The following is a 21870-nucleotide window of genomic DNA, read 5'->3' as shown; positions in this document are numbered from 1 at the left end:
GGGTAAGGCCATGTTGGACCAGGTTTACTGCTGAAGGGACTGTGGCTGTGGGCAAGGCCACACTGGAGCAGGTCTATCTCTGAGGGCATTGAGGCCCATGGAGAAGGCCACACTGGAACAGGTGCACCTCAAAGTGACTGTGGCTGTGGATAAGTCCATGCCGCAGAAGGTACACCCCTGGAGAGACTGTGGCTCATAAATAAGGCTCCACCTGGAGCAGGTACACCCCTAAGGGACTGCAGTCTGTGGATAAGTCCAAGCTGGAGCAGGGGCAAGGGGAGGAGTTCATTGCAATGTTAAACCCGATGGTCTGGTCCAAAGGGACCAGGGGTGGAGATTGTAATGGAAATACCTTTAAATTGCTGTAACCTGGGATGTGAGTTGCATGTTATAGGAATTACTATAGCCAGAACCACCTGAACCAATGGAGTACAAGCCTTACAAGAAGCAGTGCAAGTGCAGCAGAGACCAATTTCATTATATTATTTTTCTCACATTACTTTTTTTGCTGCAAATTTTCTTGGTGCTTTTGGTTCTCTTGCACTGAAATCTGAGCTTCAGTTTTGCCTGTGATAATTTTTATGTTAAATCTTCTGTACATTCCATCACGTTAGCAAGATGGATGTCCAAATTCAATGTCAAAATGCTAATTCAGAAAATTAAAGTTCTTTTATGTCTCCCTTTAAGTAGGAATAGTCTTATGCATATTATGGGTTCCAATACCAGGTACAATGTTATCAATACATATTTTATAGTAGGAAGACTGGTATCAGGATATTGTTTAATAAATACTGAGAACATAATTAACAACCTTCCAACAGTCTTCTGAACCAGTATTTATATTCTATCATATCCAGCTTTTATCATGTTAGTTTTTACCACCTGCAGAAATGCCTGAAGTGCCTTCCTGTTTTAAATATGTTTATGCTCACAAAATTCAAACAGTAAGAAGAAAAAAACAGGGTAATTATAAAGCCAGTGGAAGTGAGCGGCAAAGCTCCAATACACAACAGAATAGGGCCTAAATGATTTCCTTGAAGTCACAAAATAGCCTGAAGCAGAAAGGTAACAAAACATGTCAAAACACTAAACCACTGAACATCAAGCATCCTATATACTTTTCTTTTCCAGTTCTGGCATTTTGCATATACTTTTTAAGAACACAAACAGTTCCATTTGCTAGAAGCAATCTTGAGTGGTATCTTAAGACAAACATACTTAGAAGTATACAGTCTTTCAATTATTACTTATGAAAGTAAAGTTTTAATTTCAGATGCTGGTCTTCCACAGTACTTACCCGTGCAAAGTCAAATGCATATCTATAAATAAGTTTAAAATTGGTAGGCTCATTTAATAAAGATCTCAAGTAATCCAGAGAATTTCTCAATTTTTCTGTAGTATCACATCTACAAGAAAAGCACAAAGGGAATTTAGAGTCTGCATTCTTATACAGATGTCTGATGTTTTAGAAAAGAATCTCTAACACATATCCCCATCAATCTGTTCAAAATACATCACTCTGTACAAAGGCATGTTTATGAGTTTGCCTGCATAAAATGCCTTGATTAAACCCACAGTGTAAAACGGATTTAGATAAAATAGCAAAGTCTTACACTGGTACTCTGATAAAAATTTGTTTGGCTTTGTAGAAAATGCACTCTCCAATAGATTAAACTAAGAGCTTGTCTACACGTAGCAAACAACCAGCAAACCACAGTAGTCAAACAATACCTCTATAGTTTTGCTGAAACTGTAGAACTTCCTATACAGTTTTAGTGATTTTGTTCTGGAAGATAAGTCAAAAGACAGTTCCTTCTCCAACTCTCTATGAAACATGTGATTATTCAACGACATTTATGTTAATTATGCCATGAAGGTAAGTTCTCAACTGGAGAAAGCACCTCTTAGAAAGAACACGACAATGCAGAGTCACAGAAAGGGTTTGTATTATTTTGCATTTTAAACTACACATGCTCTAACAACATACCAATATCTAATAGATAGGTCCAATCCAGTGACAACAACAGATGTCCTTGGAGACAGCAACAATGTCAAACCTCATGACATTTCTGTTTTCTTGAGACTGCAGACATTTTAATCCAACTGTATTTAAATGTGCAGCTGTCAAGTTTCAAGTTGTCTCTAAGTGGCCATATCACCATAAATAGGACCAAAAATGTATGGCTTCTACTCCACAATAGAGCTCTCTGCTTTAGGCGAGTCAAAACATCAAAGTGTGTTTTTTCTAAAGAAACTGGGTTTACTATAACAAACTTAAGAGGTTTTTCAAATCACTTACTGTAGTGATGTCATTCCTTTTAACCATTCTTGTAATGTAAAGTAGCCCATGTTTTGTGCATCCAACTTCCATGCTAGTACAAGCATAACTACCTGTTTTAAAGAGAAAAAAAAAAAATGAAGACTGAAAAGAATTAACAAAAATATCCACAGATTTTTCAAATAAGTACTGTTTAGTAGGCTACAAATGCTTTACTTGTATAAATGGGATGTTCAGATCTTTGCTATTTTAAACTATTTTAAAAGTTAAAAAAACTGAAAGTGACAAACCTGTACATAATCCAAACAAAGAGAAGATTACAGTGCAAAGACACAGAGTGAACATCCAGTCAAGTTTACCAGTAGCCACCTTACTTCCAGGGAGCATGCACAGTCATCTAGTGAGCAGTGCTGTGAGGAAAATGAGTTGGTGCAAAAGCTACAGAAAAGGTTTTCCAAAACAACTACCAAATTTAAGTACCAATTTGACAAGTTACATCTGACATTTGTTAAACTCTCATCTAGATGAACATCAGTTGCAATCCATGAGCTCTGTGAAATAAAATTATTCTAAAGCTAACAGTGATCCCACCCGAATCCAGCTACCCCAGGGTACCGTCAGCCTACTTAATTTTGCAGGTCTGAACATGCAGTATAATTCAAACAGATGTTAAGTAAAGCTAGGTGAACTAACATTAACACACATCAAAACAGAGGCCGATACATAAATACTTCAGTTTTGCCCAAAAGGAAACAGAGTCCTTTTCACAACTCACATGGAAGACTGAAGCAATAAGGAATTTAGATAAAGTGATACCATAAGATTACTATCTTATTCAGGAACTTAAGAAACCACTTTTGATATACACATGGAAAAACTTGCAGGACAACTGACCCTGCAGACTAGAAGAAAAAAAAATAATCAAGCCATTTAAATTTGCAACTCAGCCACTAACTAGTTCATGTTAGTGCAGGTCTATACAGTTTTTAATGTGAAATTAGAATACCTACTTCTATACCCAATGTATGCATAAATCTCAAGGGTTTATTATACTAATAAACTCCAAAATTAGCAAATTACATCTTATATTTCCAGTAAATCTTTCAAAACCACAATTCTCATTTTACTTAGTCAGAGATGATGCTTTATGAATCCTGAAGAGATGGGACTTGCATATACATGTAAAGAGCAAACATTAGGCACTAGGAAAAAGCCTGTAAAAGGCAAAAAACTATTCCTTTTAAAATTTATTTACTTCTATATATACATACATTAAAATTTATATATGTAATTATATATATTCCTTATTTGTGTTTTGAAATGGCATAATGGGAGTGCTAATACCGCTCACAATATTTGAAATCCCTTTCTCTCCTAGAAAACCCAAAGAAAACATTAGTTGGTAATTTTGTAGTTGCTACATTAAATCTCCAGTGTTGTCTCATTGTTTCAGAAAAGACAACCATCAGCTTTTTATTTTTTTTCTTTTTTTAAAATCTCCTTTTTTTTTTTTTTTGGGGGGGGGGGGGGGGTGGGCAGGGGGGGAGAAGTGAAAGGGAAGGGGTGGCAGCAAAGACAAATTTAGTTTTTACAGGTTGACAGTTTGGGGTTTAAAATAACGGCAAGTTGCTTCCAAACATGTATATAAACCTCCATGGTTTATATTTCTTTCATTTGTTTAAAAACTCCCAAGAATTTTTTAATTCTTGATGGAAAAATAAGAGATATGATACTGGCTCATGTACATCATAACAGATTAGGCATCTTTTGAATGGACTTCGAACTTACATTTTCTGGTTCAACTCCAATGTCTTCACAAAATTTCTCCATACCTTCTGGCCCTACAATGTCATCAGTGCCTGCAAACAAAATGCATTTTACTTATCTCTGAAAACTAAAACAGTCTGACCTTTACTGCACAAGAGAAATGCAATCACACAGTACAACCTGAACCTCCATATGCTTTTTTTGTTTGTTTGTTTTGACATGCAATAAATATTTCCATGCTTACTATTAGACTTGGATACACTTAAATCTTTATCTCACCTTTGGAAACAGAGACAGAAAAAACGGTAAAACAACTTTTCATTCCTGACAATATCTTTTATTCTACCCATTTACTGAGATAATCTTGGAAGAGTAAATTAATAAGAACTTTAAGAATGCACTTAAGACTAGCAGAACATCCACATAATATTACCACAGTTAAATGAGTGGACTATGGTTAGTGAAACTCATTTCTTGGCTTGAATCTCTACTGTTATCATACAGTATCACATAAAAATGTGATGCATAGCTATAGAGGATACAAAACATTATCATTCCCAGAATCTCATTCCTTATTGTCTCATTTACTATCTTTATATGTTATCTACAAAAAAGAGCCTAAAATAAAAATCTCGTGCTCCTGTTTATTCATATATTCATAGCATGGCCACACATTATCTGAATTTTAGTAACTGCAGGGGGAAGGAAGACATGAATTACAAGCTTTCTTTGCCGACTTAAAAGGAAAAAAAGATTCAACACACAGATGCTATTCAAATGCACTACTATTAAAACATGCCGTTAAATCAAGATATTTGTAACTTCTACAATACTCTACTGAAAACATTATATAGGCATTAAGAATTGTACTGTGCAATTCTGTTTTTTTAAGTACATTTTAAGTATTTAGACTATTTTGTTAGAATTATTTTACTCATGTTTAGAAGTGCTCATTTGGGAAAAAAACATTAGAGGCTGAAATGCCTACTTTCATCCAATATAAAGAGCACATGTGCAAGAAAAAGAGGTTTTATAAAGGGAAGATCAATCTATGTTTTATTATTAGGTGGCCTACTATTCTAGAAGTAACAAGGTTTAATTATATCTTTTCCCATCTTCTCATGACATCCTCTCACAGTTCTCTTGAGTGTACACAACAGTCTTTAAAAAGACTCATTCTGTAATGTAAAGACACACTAGGGGAAAAAAACCAAACAAACGCAGTGTCAACTGTCTGCATATATAAAGGAGAAGACTTATGAAGCAAGAACACAAGAGAGATTATTCTTTGAAAATTCATTTTTTAGAATGTTACTCAATACTGTAAACAGAATCATACTCTCCGCTTTTCTCTGTTTTATCTTGGTGTATGCATCCAATGGAAACCCAAAAGTTGTTTCATATACAGCCTTCCTTTCATCCCTTCTTTCCATGAAAGTCTTGGCAAAAATGAGTTATCCCTGTTGCTAGAGTAAAAAAATAAATCAAGCTGGTCAGAAAGACAGAGAATCTAACAGGTTAGATTTGGCTTGAATTTGTCTGAATCTCCTCTCACAGATTGCCACAGACAAGCGAGATCTCAAAGTATTTAATTTAGTTTATATAACTTTATTAGAAGAAAAAAAAATTATTACATCAAATTAAGTCACTCTTCATTATGCATAAGAAGTAGACAAAACAGAACAAGCTGTGAGCAGCATTATCGAAGACAGCATCAGAAAACTGCAAGATGACCGTATTTTCTTTGTCAATCACCTATTTCATTTCCTTTTGGTCTTTACAGTCATGAGATCATTTTTCCCCATACTTCAAGTTCTCCCCTTGAGAAAACCACATGTAAAAAAATTAATACAACAACCAACTTCACTATTAAAGAATCATCTTTTGTGACCACAGATCATAATTAACAATCCTAGAAGTAATGCCTGAAGAAAGTTCTCATACACAAGGGTCAAGAATAAATAATTCATTCTACCTTCCCTATACCTTGTGATGGAAAACTATATAAAGACAAGACTAGTATGGGATACTTGAATTGATACACTTCTTTGCTTGAAACCATAAGGACCAGATTCAGCAGGAACATAAAACTAATGTTCCTATGTCCCCCACTTTTTTTTTTTTTTTTTAAATTAAAGACACACTTCTCCTGAAGCATAATTCTGTACTATTCAGCACTAACATGGCAGATAACAGAACTTCCAAAGCAAGAGAGGTAACACCACTTTGGACAGAAGTACAGCTTTAACTATAGATTTGAATAGTAAAGTATACACGTTCCAAAATATTTTAAGTTACACACCTTCTGTATTCTTTTTATAGAACAGAGACAAAGACAAAATTGCCCCTTGAACTCTTCAACTTCATGCTACACAGAATATAAGAAAAGCTTCTTTAAGACTTTTGCAAAAAAGCCTCTATACTCAGTCTTGGAAAAGCTCAGTTAATGCAATTTTTATATTCCAATGTAGATTAAATTGTTATTAGGAGGAAATTTGCATTTCACCCTTACCTGCGTATTCATAGAACCATTCTAAGCATCTCTTACTTGAAAAGACTTCTTCCTCTGCTTTTATTCTAGTTGAATCATATTTTCTATACATACTTAAAAAAGAAAGAAACAAGTAATTAATTCATCAATTTTTTAAAAGCAATCTTTTAGTCAACAGCCACTGTAAGCAGCAACGTTTTTCCTTTCATGAATCAGTTTACCCAATATTCTGTCCTCATAGCCACTCATTTGGGGGACTGCTTAACAGAGTAAGAATCACTGCACCTAAATACTGTGTTTGCTCAGTCTGTCATGCTTCAGCTGATTCATAATCATTATCCATGTACATGAACTTTCCCTACAACAAAGAGAGACTAGTTCAAATTCAACCCCAAACTGCTTTGTGTAAGTTCAAGTAAGATTTGTGCACACCATTAGCTACCACAATCAACTGATGGGCTGCAACTCGGCTGTGGGTCTAAACCCAGAGTAATTCCATGTCACAGTCAACACAGGTCCTACCTGTAGGTGCACACATACTTCATGCACTTTGAATTATTAACTAAGGAGAACTACACATACTCTTTTTGACTCCTCAAAAAATCCTATAAAAGGCATAAAGGTCAAAATAGACATGACCCACACTTACATTATTCTAAAGCCAGTAAGTTGGTAACACAAAAGAACCACAGAGAACAGGTTACAGGTCCTCACTGCCAATAACTTAATGAACCTCATTCACCATGGGGTAAACAGTTATCTGAAAAGCTAGATCCATAGTGCCCCTTCCCCCCAGAGATGACCAGCAAGGTAATGCCCTCCTTCAACAAGAAGAATAAGGAATTTTAACTGCATTCAGGAAACAACACTGAAGTACCAGCCTCCTGAATTTAGTATCTGAAACACCTAAAGCATGGAAGGCATAGCAGAAGTTGATGAGTTACTCCACCCTGTTTAGACTTTTCTGAAACAGAGACTATATAATTTGTGCCTGTTAGAGGAAAGAGACTCAGCAGTCCAAGTAGTTGTTCATTGCTGCATATGTATTCTCTGATCCATTTCCACCACTCTGCAGTAGCTTGGGCTCATAAAGGCTGAAAAGAGCTAAGCAACAAATGGCTTAGACTAGAGGAGGTAGCCAAGAACAGCTCTAACGGTTCCAAGCATGCAGCCCTTCCTCCTACAGTGTCAAACCCTGCTGGGGGAGGACAACAAAGTGGGTAATTGGTTCAAAGAGAATTCTGAAACAACTTGATGAAATTAATTTGGAATTTATTTCATCACCATTCTGTCCTTCTAGAAAGGCATGTAAAAGATGTCTATACTTATGAGCTTAGAGTACACTGATCCCACTACCCTCCACCTAGCTCGGCTATCAGCTGTGAGTAACTGTAGCTAGAAGTTAACAGCACACAGATCATTCTGACAGTAATTCAAAGAACTACTTCATGTTTATTGCCATAGTTCCTTTAAAGCAACTATCCATTAGAAAAGTAATACTAGTCAGACAAAATGATAAATTGCTAATTGGAAGACAAATACAAATGAGGCTCTTAAGAAATTTCAAGATGGAAAGAAAAATTAACACTGTACTGAAAACACACTGACCTGCAACAAACGGAAACACTGCAGAAAAATGCCAGCCAGACATGTGTCAGAAACACACACATTTATATACCCACAATTTGTAGGTTGTTTTTTTTTTTCATTTTCATTTTGAAAACACTTTTTTCTATTTGAATTACCTACTTTCTATAAGCTTTACTGCAGTTGCAAAGGAACAAGCTGACAGCACTGCCCAGTAAGTAAACAACTACAAAACAGGTCTGATAACTTAACATTCTCATACTTGCAGAATGAACTGTCATTATGAAAGACCTATCCAATATTTTTTAGGCTATTCTGAATTCAGAGTAATCAAAAAAACGTCCTGAGACAAAGAAAGGAGGCGTTCTGCCACTTTGGCAAAAGTCTAATTATTCAGTATCCCCTTTTTTCTAGTAAAACAAACGCGACAAACACCAACTGGAATAGCAAGTTGAAAACTGACTGTAGCAGGAGCTAGTCAACATCTTTATTCTATTCTATTTACTCAAGAAGTCTAAGAGCACTGCTGGGACCTAGGACATGCAAAGCTAATGTGGTTCCCAAAGACGGACACTCATCACAAGACTCATGTTTTTTCTTAGGAAGGGATGATAACCAAGTGCCTCACCCTGCTTGTTCACGTAACTCATCAACACATTAGCTGTTAGTATGTGAGCAGTGGATTTGGAAGGAACCCTCAAGAAACAAATTTCTTGACAGAACTCTAGGTCATCCAGGTATTTCAGAAAAAGGATTCCTGCATCTACAAGCGGCAGAGCTACATACTGTAGCCTGAACCAAGACACCAGTGACAGCAGTATGTGTAAGAGGAATGGTGAACAAGAACAGAAAAAAACCAGCCCTTTGTATACATTCATTGCATCTACGCATAGCAAGTTTTCATAGGACTGATACAGGACCGAAAGTCATTTGTTGTGCTTAAGGCTAAGGTCCTTGTTTAGCAACTGCAGGAAACAACAATATTCATTAGTAAGTCCATGTGCCCAACATATGGCCAAGTAACTCCAAGCAAAACGCTCTGGCCTCAAACTTAACATTGTTCAAAAAGCTCAATATCTGACCACTGGAGTTTGATTTTTGAGAAACCAGAACTGATTACAGATCTTCCAACCTGTGTCGGTAAGAGAAATTACTTCACAAATTCAGGAAATAAAATCAGAAAGGATATATTCTTGAGCTATCCCAGACTCTGCTACCAGCTAATTAGCCAGACATTCATTAAAAGTACAGGAGACACCATATCACATTTGTAATTAAAACAGATTATGCATGGCCAGAAGTATAAAACCATGCAACAAAAATGGCTGGACGCATCTCAGATGGCTTTCTCTCAGCCTAAAGGAACTAATAGCAGATCACATATTCTGCAAGACAAGGATCACTTGAAAAGGAGTATGACAGAAACAAGTAACACGAATGCAGACCCGGTATTAGTGATCTCTCATGTATAAAGATGAAGCCTGTTCTCTCCCTTCTTACTCCAAACACTAAATGAGTTTCTCCCCCGGGTCTAGCTAAACCAGCTGGTTCTATTAGCAAGAGACTCCTAATCCCTGAAGTGTTTGGTGAAGCGAGATGAGCAGGGAGCTAGAAGACAAGTATCTGAGATTACAGCCTAGGACAACTTGGTTCAATTACCACATCAAGCCCAACCTGGCAGCACAGGGTGAAAGTGATTCCAAAGACTGTGTCCTCTGAACTATCATTAATACCGATTTGATTGTCTCAAGAACCGTACGGGCAGAGAAGAAAAACACAAACCGTCAGGGACGTCTGGCATCCATTTTGTATCTTAGAATATTTCTCATGTCTTTGGAATTTCTCTGTACATACTGCAAGATGATGTGCCTTGTCTTTGTGCTAAGGACAGTGCCTCTTGCTGCACAGACAAATACAAACTGCCAGAGTGCACGGGGTCTGAATACTGAATACTTTGGGAGCACCAAACATCTTCTGAACAGATCTGAGTTTCAAACAGCAAGTCCTCAACGGCTCACAGCTTCCTCAAGATGACCAGCACCAGTACCTTCAACTAGATGCACAACCATTATGCTGACCATATCACAGTTTGGTAATTCGCTTATGCATTGATGGTCTGTAAGAGGAACCTGCAGAGTTTCAGTCACACACCAGAAGTGAAAGGACATACTGCTCAGAGTCTGGAGGAAAAAAAAAGTAAAAACCCCACTCCACAAAGGAAGGGCCAAAGAGTATACGTGGTACTTTTGGTACCAGAATTTGTACCATTGTCAGAGAATGCTGACACTGGAACAGGATTGCTAAAGGGTGATTCCTCCATCATCAGAGCTAGAAAGGTGCATGCAGAACTTCTTCCCAGAGTGTCTGATATACCTATCACTACTGGACAACAGCAAACTTTGAGCCTTTGCGTTTGGAATTACCCTTCCATTTCTGAACCCTGACATGCTGCCCATCAGGAACAGCAAGGAAAAAAAAATTACCTATGGGCAAAGAGTATTATTTGTCTCTCAGATGAGACACACATGCAGGTATGACTCAGAAAAATCTTCACTTGAAAAATAATAGTTTTTATTAGTTTAGCATGACACTGTCAGTGTCAGGACAGTGACAGCAGACTTCAAAAAATGTTTCTTTATATTATAACTAATATCCCCTTAAGGAGCATTTAGATTTTTCTTTTTTATTATCTAACAGCCATTTTACCATCTAGAGAGAGGAAAGAATGTGGGGCAGGGCAGGGAAAAAGCAACATGAGATTAACCTGCCCAAATTTTATAAAAGTGATATCAACTATTTAACCACATTTAAATGAAGTTATTTTCTCAGAAATGCCTGCATCTCCATCACGACCCAACAGCTGACTCATAACATCCATTTTTAAACTTATCTTTGAAATATTCTTATGAACTAGGGAATTGTAATATCCCTGCAATAAAGGTGAGACAATGTAGTTTATAATTGGAAGTGCTATAGGTAGATGTAAACAAACTAATTAAAAAACCTGAGTGTCTAGACCTTTCATGTTTCTTTAAATACATGATCATCCATATCTTTTCCAGATTATTTTCCTCCGTTCATAACTGATTTGGTGGGAAAACAAAAGCATGAAAATTCTATCCGGCTATTATGGGGTGACTAGGCAAGTCATCGTAAGAGTACATGGTCATTGCCAACAAAAAGAACAAGGTCACGGTAATTCTCTTCAATCTACTGCAGTCTTCAAAGTTGGGTATCTACTCCTGCTCTGAGCATGCTTCAACTGTACTGGAATTTGTTAGAGCTCCAACTACCACAGCAGCAACTCTGGCCTGTATGGCTCCAGAATATTGAAACTGAGACCAGTGAAAGCACGGAGTTTAGGTCACACAAAACATTTTGATTGTGGAAGCTGGTAATAGCTCATTTAAGGGAAAAAAAAAGAAAAAAAGGTACAGTTTATTATGGTAAGTCAAAAGTTAAACCGTCATGAAGATTTACAGCCTGCTCACTTCAGATGGTCAGTGTTTACTTAATGAAAACATTAAGAAATTTACCAACAGTAGCTTTGTTTCTATGCAGCCAGAACTTATTCAAAACCTTTACCTCATTTTGTTTGAGCTTCGAACTAACTAATTGCTTTCAGATTATTTATATTTTGAAAGATGCAAACTTTTGCTTGAAGAAGATGCCCCCTACTACTTCCATTAATTCTAATTAATTTAAAATTTTGGCTGAGAATTTTTGTCAGTGCAGCACGATGAAAGTATTTTTATAAAGCGTTACCTATTCATTCACAATTATGATTTTAGCAATAGTTTCATAAATACTGTACTAGAAACGGGGGGGGGGGGGGGAGACGAGACATGTTTCACAATTTGCAAGGCATGACAAAGACTGTCTAAAGCAACCCTCAGGACAAATTTACCTGACTGTTAAGTTTTATGAATGAACATATCTTATCTCTCCCTATTTAAAGGCTTACAATCATCTCTAAACTTTTAACAATAATTTTAACGGTTTTGATGATGTTTTGAACTTCATCAGGCTTACTTAAGGAGCAGCATGTATAACAGCTTACATGCTAATAGTCACACGTCCAGTTTAAGTTTGTTCAGAACTATTAAGTGAAGTTCACTGAAAAGGTGTAGAAACAGGGAAAATTATACCTGTGCGTACTTGAAAAATCTCTACTTCAAGGAATAAGGTCTAGAAATCTATGACAGTTGGTAACACAGGCTGTCTGCATGGGGCAGGACCAAACCAGTTAGTAAACGACAACAGAATAAAAAAACTCTCAACACTAAAGGTTTTGAAAACTTCCAGGGTTAGTACACTCCCATTTTACTTTCCCATGTTAATAATAGCATGTCGACTGTGTTTCCAAAACTTATGTTTTTCCACTATAGAGTATGGAGCTTACTACTCAATAAAGAAAAAAATCTATTTTTTATGTTAATAGGCCCTTATGTGGTCCATACACACATTCAGGACAAATTAGACTCTAGATCTAATTGACTGAAAACATAACTTTCAGGGAAGCAGATAAATATTCCTAGTTTTCTTCCTTCTAAGGTCCAAATATCCATTACTGTAAGATTTTTGCCCTTAGCATGATTCTGGAGTAAGGAGTAGAATTATTTTTTAAATGAGACTATCAGAAAGAAGAGAAGACATTACGTTATACAGCTCATTTTTCCCTAAGGAAAAAGCCAATGTTTGGCTAGAGATTGTGTAGCAGATACACAGCATTAGATAATTACACAGTGAGGACTATATTCTTATCTAACAAGTATCTTTATATGAAACTTGCTTTACCTTTCCTGAGACAGTGATGAAAGAGCAATGTACAAAAAAATGTACTTTTAACTCCTATTTGAGAATACCCTATACTGTGAGAGTTGCAAGTACAATAAAGTCAAGATTGTGATACTGAGAGGAAAATACAAATTAAGTCTTCAAGTCATCATGTTCTGGTGAGCATGTGCTAAACTGTTTAATTCCAATAGCTATTCTTCAAGACAGGATAAATCTTACTGTGATCCAGAAATGAATACACTGAGTTCTTTTCATTATACATCATCTGGTATAAAAATTCCCTCTCACTAAAACACTGGTTCAAGGTGATGTTATGAACATTAATTAACAGAATTTAAGCTCTTATTATATAAGGGTGGGATGCTAAAGAACATGTTTGGAATCTTTGTTTTCCATAATCAGTCTATGCATGAGATCAGCATTTCCACATAACTTCACTAACAACTACATTTGTTCCTATAAATGTTTTTCCTCAATAGACAGTGTCATTATTCCACTAATCCTTCCAAGATGAGGCTGTATCCCTAACAGCCTGGAGCTGAGGGTGAAGGCTATTACAAGCTCCCTGGTATCAGATGTGTTCATGAGTTTAAGAGCCTTCACAAATCATCTCTTCTTTCAACACCGAGCCCTGCTGAAATAAACTTTCTGGAAAGAATACATAACTGAAAAATATTACTATCATAGTTGAAGAGATTATAGGAACACACCACAAATAATGAAGATTTAAAATATCACCCAACAAAACTATCCATGTAAGGATTAAAAAAAATAAATTTCCTTTGCATGGACAAACCAGGAGGAATCATCAACATTTGGTCTCAGCTGTGATAATACTGTTAATGACGACACTCCTTTGATAATCTTCAGACTCGTACCTAACATTTTCGCATTGAAAGCAAACAGGAGATTTGCAATTACTGAATTTATTTGTTAATGTTGCCCCTGTAAGTTTGCCACTGTAACTGAGAAATATACAAAACTTAAATCATTCCATAAGTATCTGCAGTGACAAGTCATCTCTGTTGGGAAATACTGTCTCTTCTGGAGAGCACACACTGTATTTTTTCATTGAAAGTAGACATTCAAGAACAGATGCTGACTACCTTTTTTGCTTAATACAGAATCCACACAGGCTAATGTCCCTTGAAGGCTTATCCTGAGTTCCCAGCATGCAGCTTCTAGGAAGTCTGCCTCTAAAACAGAAGTAATGGTAAAGAACTGGTCCCGAAAGCCCCTTATTCCATAAACTGTCATTGCACTATGCATACTGTTTTTATTGTATACAGCATTCTCTGCATACAATGTAAGAAGAAATGGCTTTGCAAATAACTAGGTCTGCTACAGCACACTTCTGTAGAGGTTCCTAATTTCAGATTGATTTCTGCTTCACAAACTGAGATGTCTGACCTCCAAAGACCAAACATGACAGGCATGAGCTCCGCCTGACAAACAAGCGTGGAAGGAGACAGCTTGCTCTTTGTCAAACTTGTTCACAGAAGGTTACAGGGGCAAAAGCCAAATTTGAAGAAATCCTTCCTTGAAAGAAAACAGAGGTCCAAGATTGAGCTCATGTTCTGCAAATGATTTCATATTGCCAGTCATGCTGAAATAAAAACTGTTTTCTTGAAGACCAAAACAAAAAAGAAACTTATACACTGGGAAGCAGAGAAAGCCCAAAAACCTTCAGAAGTTAAGAAGGAAGACAGATAAAAATTGGAACCACATCAGAGAAGGATATTCCCCTGTGGCCCATGACTGGCAGATCTGGTTTCACCTCCACTTCTAAAAGCAGGCCGAGGTCTTCCTTTTAATAAAGCTTTACGTGGCAGTAGAATGAAGACTAGATCCATTAGTTATAAACTGAAAGGCAGATATAAAAAAAAAAATCCTTCAAATTATGCTTTCAAAAAGCTCTTTAAAATTATTATATATATACTACTGATAGGGTAAGAAATCAGTTTATCATAATTTTCTTATATGAATTACACAAATCAGTATCTCTTACTTACAGACAACCTTACTTTCTAGGGGTTTTGGGTTGTTTTGTTTTACCATCAGTGTCTTGGCAAAGGGAGTTAAGTTTCATAAACCTCTCTACGTAGATTCTAGAAACATTCTGTCCTCGTTTCACTTCCATATTGTATGCATATCTTTGAATAAGCTGTAATGTCCTCTATCAACCGTTTAGCTTTTATATATTATTTCTGAAAAGCAACAAAAAATATTAAGAACATGTACTGCTTTTTTGTTCTTGCTAGTGTTACGTATGCAAAGCAATGAAAGGGAGAGTTGAAATCTCTTTCTTCTGCTGCATCAACAGATCATTTAATAAATTCCGGTGCAGCTACAGTTGTGCAATCCTGTTATACACAATGGAGTTATAGAGGCATAACCAGAGGCTTAATTTGGCTACCAGCATTTTTTTTACTCATGCTAGAGAGTAAAAAGGAAAGCACCCGGCCTGATTTTGGCCTGGCAGTTAGGAGAGAAATGCACCTTTTTACCTTCCTGAAGATACTTCTTATGGAAGCATGTGTTTTCTGAGTCACCAGTAATACATGAATGTAATAGAGCTCAAATTCTATTGACTGACACAGTGGCAACCAAACTTTCTGGCTGTATACGTCACTTTTCGACGTCAGGACAGTCCTGCACCTATCATGCAGGAGTATACAGTCCTGTACTCCCACAAGTTCTGAATTCAGTGCACATAAATAGCAACTATCTTGCGACTATCTTGCACACAAGGAGCACATTCGATGGTTTCTGAATGACTGAGGCTGACTGAACAGACACATACTGAAAATCCAACACTTGCAGAAGTCTCAGCTATGCAACACCTATGCCAAAAGAATACACTGCTCATGCACACAGTTATAACCCACTTGCACTTCTGTTGCCTAGAGGGAAGCTGAGCAGCACCACCTCAATCACCACTCCATCACTGCCTATCACCTTGCCTGGGCAATCTTCACCTTTCCCTTCCATGATCAGCATCAAATCACAACATGACAGGGACAGACTAGCAGGACTTCAAGTAAGAGCTGAATGGGCTACAACTACATGCACTTTTTGGACAGGGTGTAGATTGAGAATGCCTAATCCAGATCTTATGCATATATACAGGAAGATATTACTGTATCTCTTAGAAGTTGTTTTTGAACAAACAAGTATGTCTACTTTGACAGCCGGCAAACTGGAGCAAGAAGTTCCCTACAAGCTTCTTGTATGACTAGAAAAAGGTGAGGTGCAAACTGAACCTAGATGTGCTTATCAATATCCCACAGTTCAATCACAGGCTATGGTTCCACACTGAGAAACCAAGCAAATTTGAATACCATTTCCATTAGTATTTAAAAACACGATCATATCAGCTATTCAATTTTAGATATTCCATCAGTCTTAGCTCATGGTAAGATGACATACCCATCATGTCTACTTTTCTTAGCAGATAAATCATCTCCTGCTGCAGGTCTCCTCTTTTTCCTTGGAGGCATCACTTTACTAAAGCAGTCTGATGAACTGCAAGACCGGAGACTTCCTACAGAGGGAATTAAAAACACCAGTACAAGAAATGAAAACTGTTGCAGACCAGTTAAACTGTGTCCACTAATAGGCATATTACAAAGGGAAAGGAAGGGAGGAAGTTAGTGGATTTAAAAATTACAAAAGAAATGCTCTCCTTTCAATAGCAAAATCCATCTCAGTTTTACACAGTGTTCTATGACCAGATTTCAGTTAAGGCCAAAAGTACTATACCAAAATGTACAGTAGTGCTAGTGCTACTTCAGTCTAACAAAAGGCAAGAACTGAGACTATCCTGAAGAAGTATTTAAGTCCTCAAAAAGGCATCCTTATTTTTAGTCATTTATTCAAATCAGAACTTCTAAGAGTTGTTCATTACTTTTTGAAATACAGATGTGACTCAAAAACTAGAGCACCTACCTCTAGAAAACAGAACCATTTTTGTTTTTAAGCCCCAAGTTTTTCATGATACAGAGAGCAAGGGGTAGGAAAGGTTTTGTTTGTTTGTTCTTTCGTTTTGTGTTTTTGTTTCTTTCTTTTTTTTTTGGCAGGGGGTGGGGAGCAGGGGACAAGACATTCAGCAACCACTAGGGGAAAAATAAGCGGCTGGCTGTATCATGTGGACTGGGTAGTTCTCAAAGAATGAAGGTCCCCAAGTAAGAAACAGCCAATTCAAGACACTGATGCCAGTCAAGCGGCAGTCTTTCCCTCCCCTTCTCTCAACTACATACTCCTATGTCTCTGGTGACTCTTCAGTGTGCCAATCCAGCTCACCAAACCTGTAGATAATTAACCCAAGCAAAAAAAGAGTAACAGCTTTCTGTACATCCAGCACAAGAGCGAGCACAGGACCAGCCCTTTTGCTGTCTCATGAAAACAGTAGGCTAACCCTCCAGGCAAAAATTTTGTCCTACTTTCATATACTGAAGACCACATGGACACCTGAGAAAGGTGTGTGTAAGAGCAGCTCAAAGAGCTATCAAAGCTCTAAGTGTTACGCAGAGAACTTTAAAAGGAAAGGAAGAGAGAGGTGAGGTATAAAAATCCAGACACAAAGCAATGCCAAAGAAACTTGCAAGAAAATATGAAGAATTCCAGCATGCCTAAGCTACCTTCTCTTAGCTTCAACAGCATCCAAGTTTAGCTATGCTTTATTAAGATGCCCACAAAATCTTTTATTTTAAATCACAGCACAGAAGCAAGCAATAAAACTTTGACTACTTTTTGACACCAAGGGAGCAGACTGAAATCAGAGGCCCAATTCCCAACAAATACTAACGGCAATCTTTTGCTTACCTATTCTTCGTATCTTTGAAAGTCTCTCTCCTGTTATAGGAGAAACATATGTAAGGAACCTTACAGCCTCACAGCCTTTGCTACATGTACTTTATTTTAAACATGCACTGAAACTATTATGCATATGAAAGTATGGATTTTTCTAGCATTAGGCAAGATTCAAACCAGTTTTTACATCAAGATGAACTTATTTGGTTTCAACTACTAAAGCTTTTGCACTCAGTATGCCTTCTTTGGTCTTACCTTTCTATTAATTTTCTTCTTAACAGAAATGAATCTCTCTAGTTCAAGAAATACCCTTTCCAATTCAAAAATTCTTCCTATGTATTCCTTTTTCTTTTTTTTTTTTTTTTTTACCCTGAAGCTCTCCCATCCCAGTATCCTCCCAGGAAAGTATGGCCACACCTACACTATCTTTTAGAAATAAAGTTTTAAGAGTATTGTAAATTCAAATTATAATTTAACTAGTTATCAAAAAACTTCCAAGCATTATACTCCATAAACTACTATCACATGAAAAAAATCATAATGGCTGTGTCAGAAGAATATTATTCTAGAAGCACTGTCCAAATAAGTTACAAAAGGAAATTAACAATAATAATATTTATCTTGTTCTCACCAACATCAGATACATTTGAAACAGGTAAGCCAAAGACCATCAAAAACTCCCAGTATGCCCGATGCATTTTACTACCCAGATTAAAGAAACTAAGGAACCTGACCTGCTGAATATCATTTGTTCCATCTGATTATGCCTGCAAATTAATGATACCACAAAATTGTATTCCCATAAGTTATTGAAAGTGTGATGCTTTATGGCTTTTTAGATCAAGTTTCTAAAGACTCTGCCAGTAAGTATTTTTTGAAAACCTACACAAACTAAAAACACTTAAGATGACAGCAGAACTTAACAGATGGCTAGAGACAGCCAACAGACTCAGACACAAACTAAACTTAATAAATGAAAACATGTGCTAATGAACACCTTGTTTTGGAAAATATGTATGTACTTGAATACAACCTGTAGCTATCTCATTCCTTTGAGAGCTATTTGATTGCTTTTAAATGCCTTTCTATTAAAAAAAAAATATATATATGATGGCCACAGGCATTGGATGCTGGTAAAATGCAAGAAAAACCAACAATCCCCCCCCCAGGATTTGTCCAGTTTACTGGTTATTTGATTGGGAAAAGAAATATGCAAAGTCTCTACGAAAAGAGAAGCATAGCAAAAGACAAAAATAAATAAAAATAATAATTAAAAAGTAAAAATAAAACAGTTATAGAACAGGAAAATCATTTTGTCAGATCTGCAACCCCATACAAACCGAAGAATTTAACCCAAGAATTCCTGCTTTAAGTCTTTTCCTCATTAAATGATAGGACATTTTTAGGAAGATCATTGAACTTGTTTTAAAGGCTTAAACTAAGAGCAGAATTCACCATAACCCAATTTCTCCAATGACTCATATGAAAAACTTGTACCCTTTCTCGGTTTGAATGTATCTAGTTGCAGCTCTCAAACTGACAGAAAAGGGAAGAAAAGAGATAGCTCAGAAATTGGTAAGTGGCTATTAAATGTACATGTACACCTCCCTCACGCACAAACACACACACACAGACACCAGGTGGACAAACATATTGTACGTGCTTTCAGAGATTTAACATCTTAATAACTGAGGTTTGGACCAAGTCTTCACTATGTTTTAACTGTTGAACGATCCCTAAACTGCTAAAAAACACAGTACAAGAATGTTATTTTAAAAGTATTTCCTTTTGTTACTAGAATCAGTATATTGAATTTGAAGGGTAGTTTTAATTTCCCTGTAACAAACTCTGAAAGTTACACCAGCAGAATATTTCTATCTTTTATTTCCATCCAAAGCTAAAAACTATCAGAGTTTGAGTCTTTTTGTTTAAATTCTTGCAATTTCTTATTTTACAGTATAGCTCACTAAGTAGCATCAATATTAACCTTTCCTGCACAGAGCTTTCTAATTGTAAATGTAATTTCTAGGTCTAGCCTTTCACATCTAATTTCACTTCTCAAAGGTCTGATCATCTGCAAACGGACATGCAGCTCCCTCTGACTTCATGCAAAGTTTGACAGGAACTCTACTTACCGAGTGCAGCTTCTCTGATGTGATTATCTTCAAAGTTTCTTACTCCTGGGTCTCAACTCAAGATTGGCAGAACCCTCCTAGTTCTCACAGTTTTTTTGACACTTGAAACTAGCATTTGCAAGGTAGAGCCTCCAAATGGCTGCTGAATAGGCCACCATCAGCCAAAAGCCTGCCGAGTATAAATGTTGTTTGCCAAACGTTCTATTCAGTACTTCCAAATTTGCAGGAGACAAAGCTACCAAAGGGAAATATCAACTCAAGAGCTAAAATCCACCCTACGAAATTTAAAACAACATGCAAGATAATCACCACAAGGGAGGGACCCTCCTAGAATAGCAACAGAACCAGAACAAACAAAAAAGAAAAAACAGAGGTCAATAAATAAGAATTCTACAAGCTGTGTCCCTACAGAAGTGATTTACAGACATGTAATTTTCACATTCTCTAGATAACGCCTGTGAATAATCCTGCTCTTCAGATGCTTAAGTAGAGGGGTGTTTCAAAGGAAAAATAATTAGAAACTGTGAATGCTGAAGCAATTGGAAAGATATAGCTGCTCGCTTAATGATGCAACAAGACCACCACAAGCAGAGTTAACGATCATCATTTTTCAGATACAAGATGAGAAAACTAAGATACTCATCAAAACATCAAACAACTTGCAATCTTGTTGTAAAAGGAAAAATCATCTTCTCTATCTTGAAATCCACACTACAGAATTGCTTTGGACTCAAGAGGGTTTTGTTCTCTAAAACAATAAAAAATAATAGAGGCAAAAGTAATGTTTTTTCCCCCTACAAGCTTCAAGAACAGCAATGAAGCCTTGTTTTTGTTGAAGACATTATCTCATTCTTTTAAACAAGCCAAGTAACAACAGGAAGTGTACTTTTAAAGACATTTTAGTCTGGATGGGTAAATAAGTCACAATTTAATAACCAAATCATGACTTTAAGCTACTAATAAGTTGTTAGATTTGTAGTTATGACATAAAAACAACTATTATTTCAAATTCTAGAGAGAGAGTTTTCCAAGTTAATGCATATACATACTAGAAGAAAAAGAAATTGTTTACAGAATCTGAATGCCTGCTTTTCTTACCCCTACAAACAGCTGAAAAGGCAAAGGCCCATGACACATTTACAGCCTACCTTATTTTTTAGATATATATGCACACTGAATGCTAACACATTTTATGAGACTGTAATCATAATAGGTGACTGGAATTTTGAAGCAAGGTCCAACTTGGCTCCCAAATCACTGAAGGAATTTTGAAACTGCCACCATCTAGCTCTTAGATATTTAAGATCTGGTTCCAGAAAAGAAATCTGGCTAGTACTTAGAAAAGATATAATTTGCTTAAAGTAATTTAGATGTCCATTACATTTATTGTTAGCTTAAAAACAACTGCTTTGAAATAAATGTAATATGCATTAAAAGCTCATTATGAAGATTAACCTGAAATTGAAATACTCAGTTTTTTAAAATAGCTTTTAGAAATCTCAACCAAATTTAGATACGCATTTATTAAGTCATCCCAAAAGCAGAGCCCACAATGTAATAATATTAACCAGGATAGTTATGTCAGAAAACAAATAGTAATCTTTAAGGATAAAACTTGCTCCAGAAGATTCAGCATGTAAAAAAAAAAAAAACCAACCCAAACCCAAAAAACTCAAAACTAAAACATCATCTTTTGTGACAGAATTAATAACATGACTTTCAAATGAGTTCTGGACATAGAATCTCAAATTCACAGCATCTATTCAGGTCTATAAATCACATAACAAAATTCATAGGTCTTGACACTTCTTACTATGCAGTCAGTAATACTGGAAGATAGAAGTTCCAAAAATTTAGGCACATCGAAATTAAAAAAATTTGCAATTCTTTTTAGATTTACATAAGGTGCTCCAGTAAGATGTTTCAGAAGTGCCAAGTCCCATACAAAATGGACACAGGAGACTTCACTGTACTATATTCACAATGGCCAAAATAGCTCCTTG

General features: G+C 36.4%; 1 protein-coding gene across 5 annotated transcripts in view; it reads right to left on the bottom strand.

Moving 5' to 3' along the window:
* The window catches only part of DCUN1D4 (defective in cullin neddylation 1 domain containing 4), a 40430-nt gene that overhangs the window by 5990 nt on the left and 12570 nt on the right, over positions 1-21870 (bottom strand). For 3 of the 5 annotated variants that reach the window (XM_072862082.1, XM_072862080.1, XM_072862081.1), the window contains exons 4-9: positions 17745-17774; positions 16350-16464; positions 6558-6649; positions 4067-4137; positions 2300-2391; positions 1298-1406 (exon numbers count right to left, since the gene is read on the bottom strand). In XM_072862082.1, the coding sequence (XP_072718183.1) occupies positions 1298-1406; positions 2300-2391; positions 4067-4137; positions 6558-6649; positions 16350-16464; positions 17745-17774 (509 nt within the window). The remainder of the gene's footprint in view (positions 1-1297; positions 1407-2299; positions 2392-4066; positions 4138-6557; positions 6650-16349; positions 16465-17744; positions 17775-21870) is intronic. The other 2 variants (XM_072862083.1, XM_072862084.1) reach the window with 1 other exon arrangement.

Source organism: Ciconia boyciana, chromosome 5 (genome assembly GCF_034638445.1).
Source record: "Ciconia boyciana chromosome 5, ASM3463844v1, whole genome shotgun sequence".
Lineage (NCBI taxonomy): Eukaryota > Metazoa > Chordata > Aves > Ciconiiformes > Ciconiidae > Ciconia > Ciconia boyciana.
This window is presented reverse-complemented; position numbering and strand designations above follow the sequence as displayed.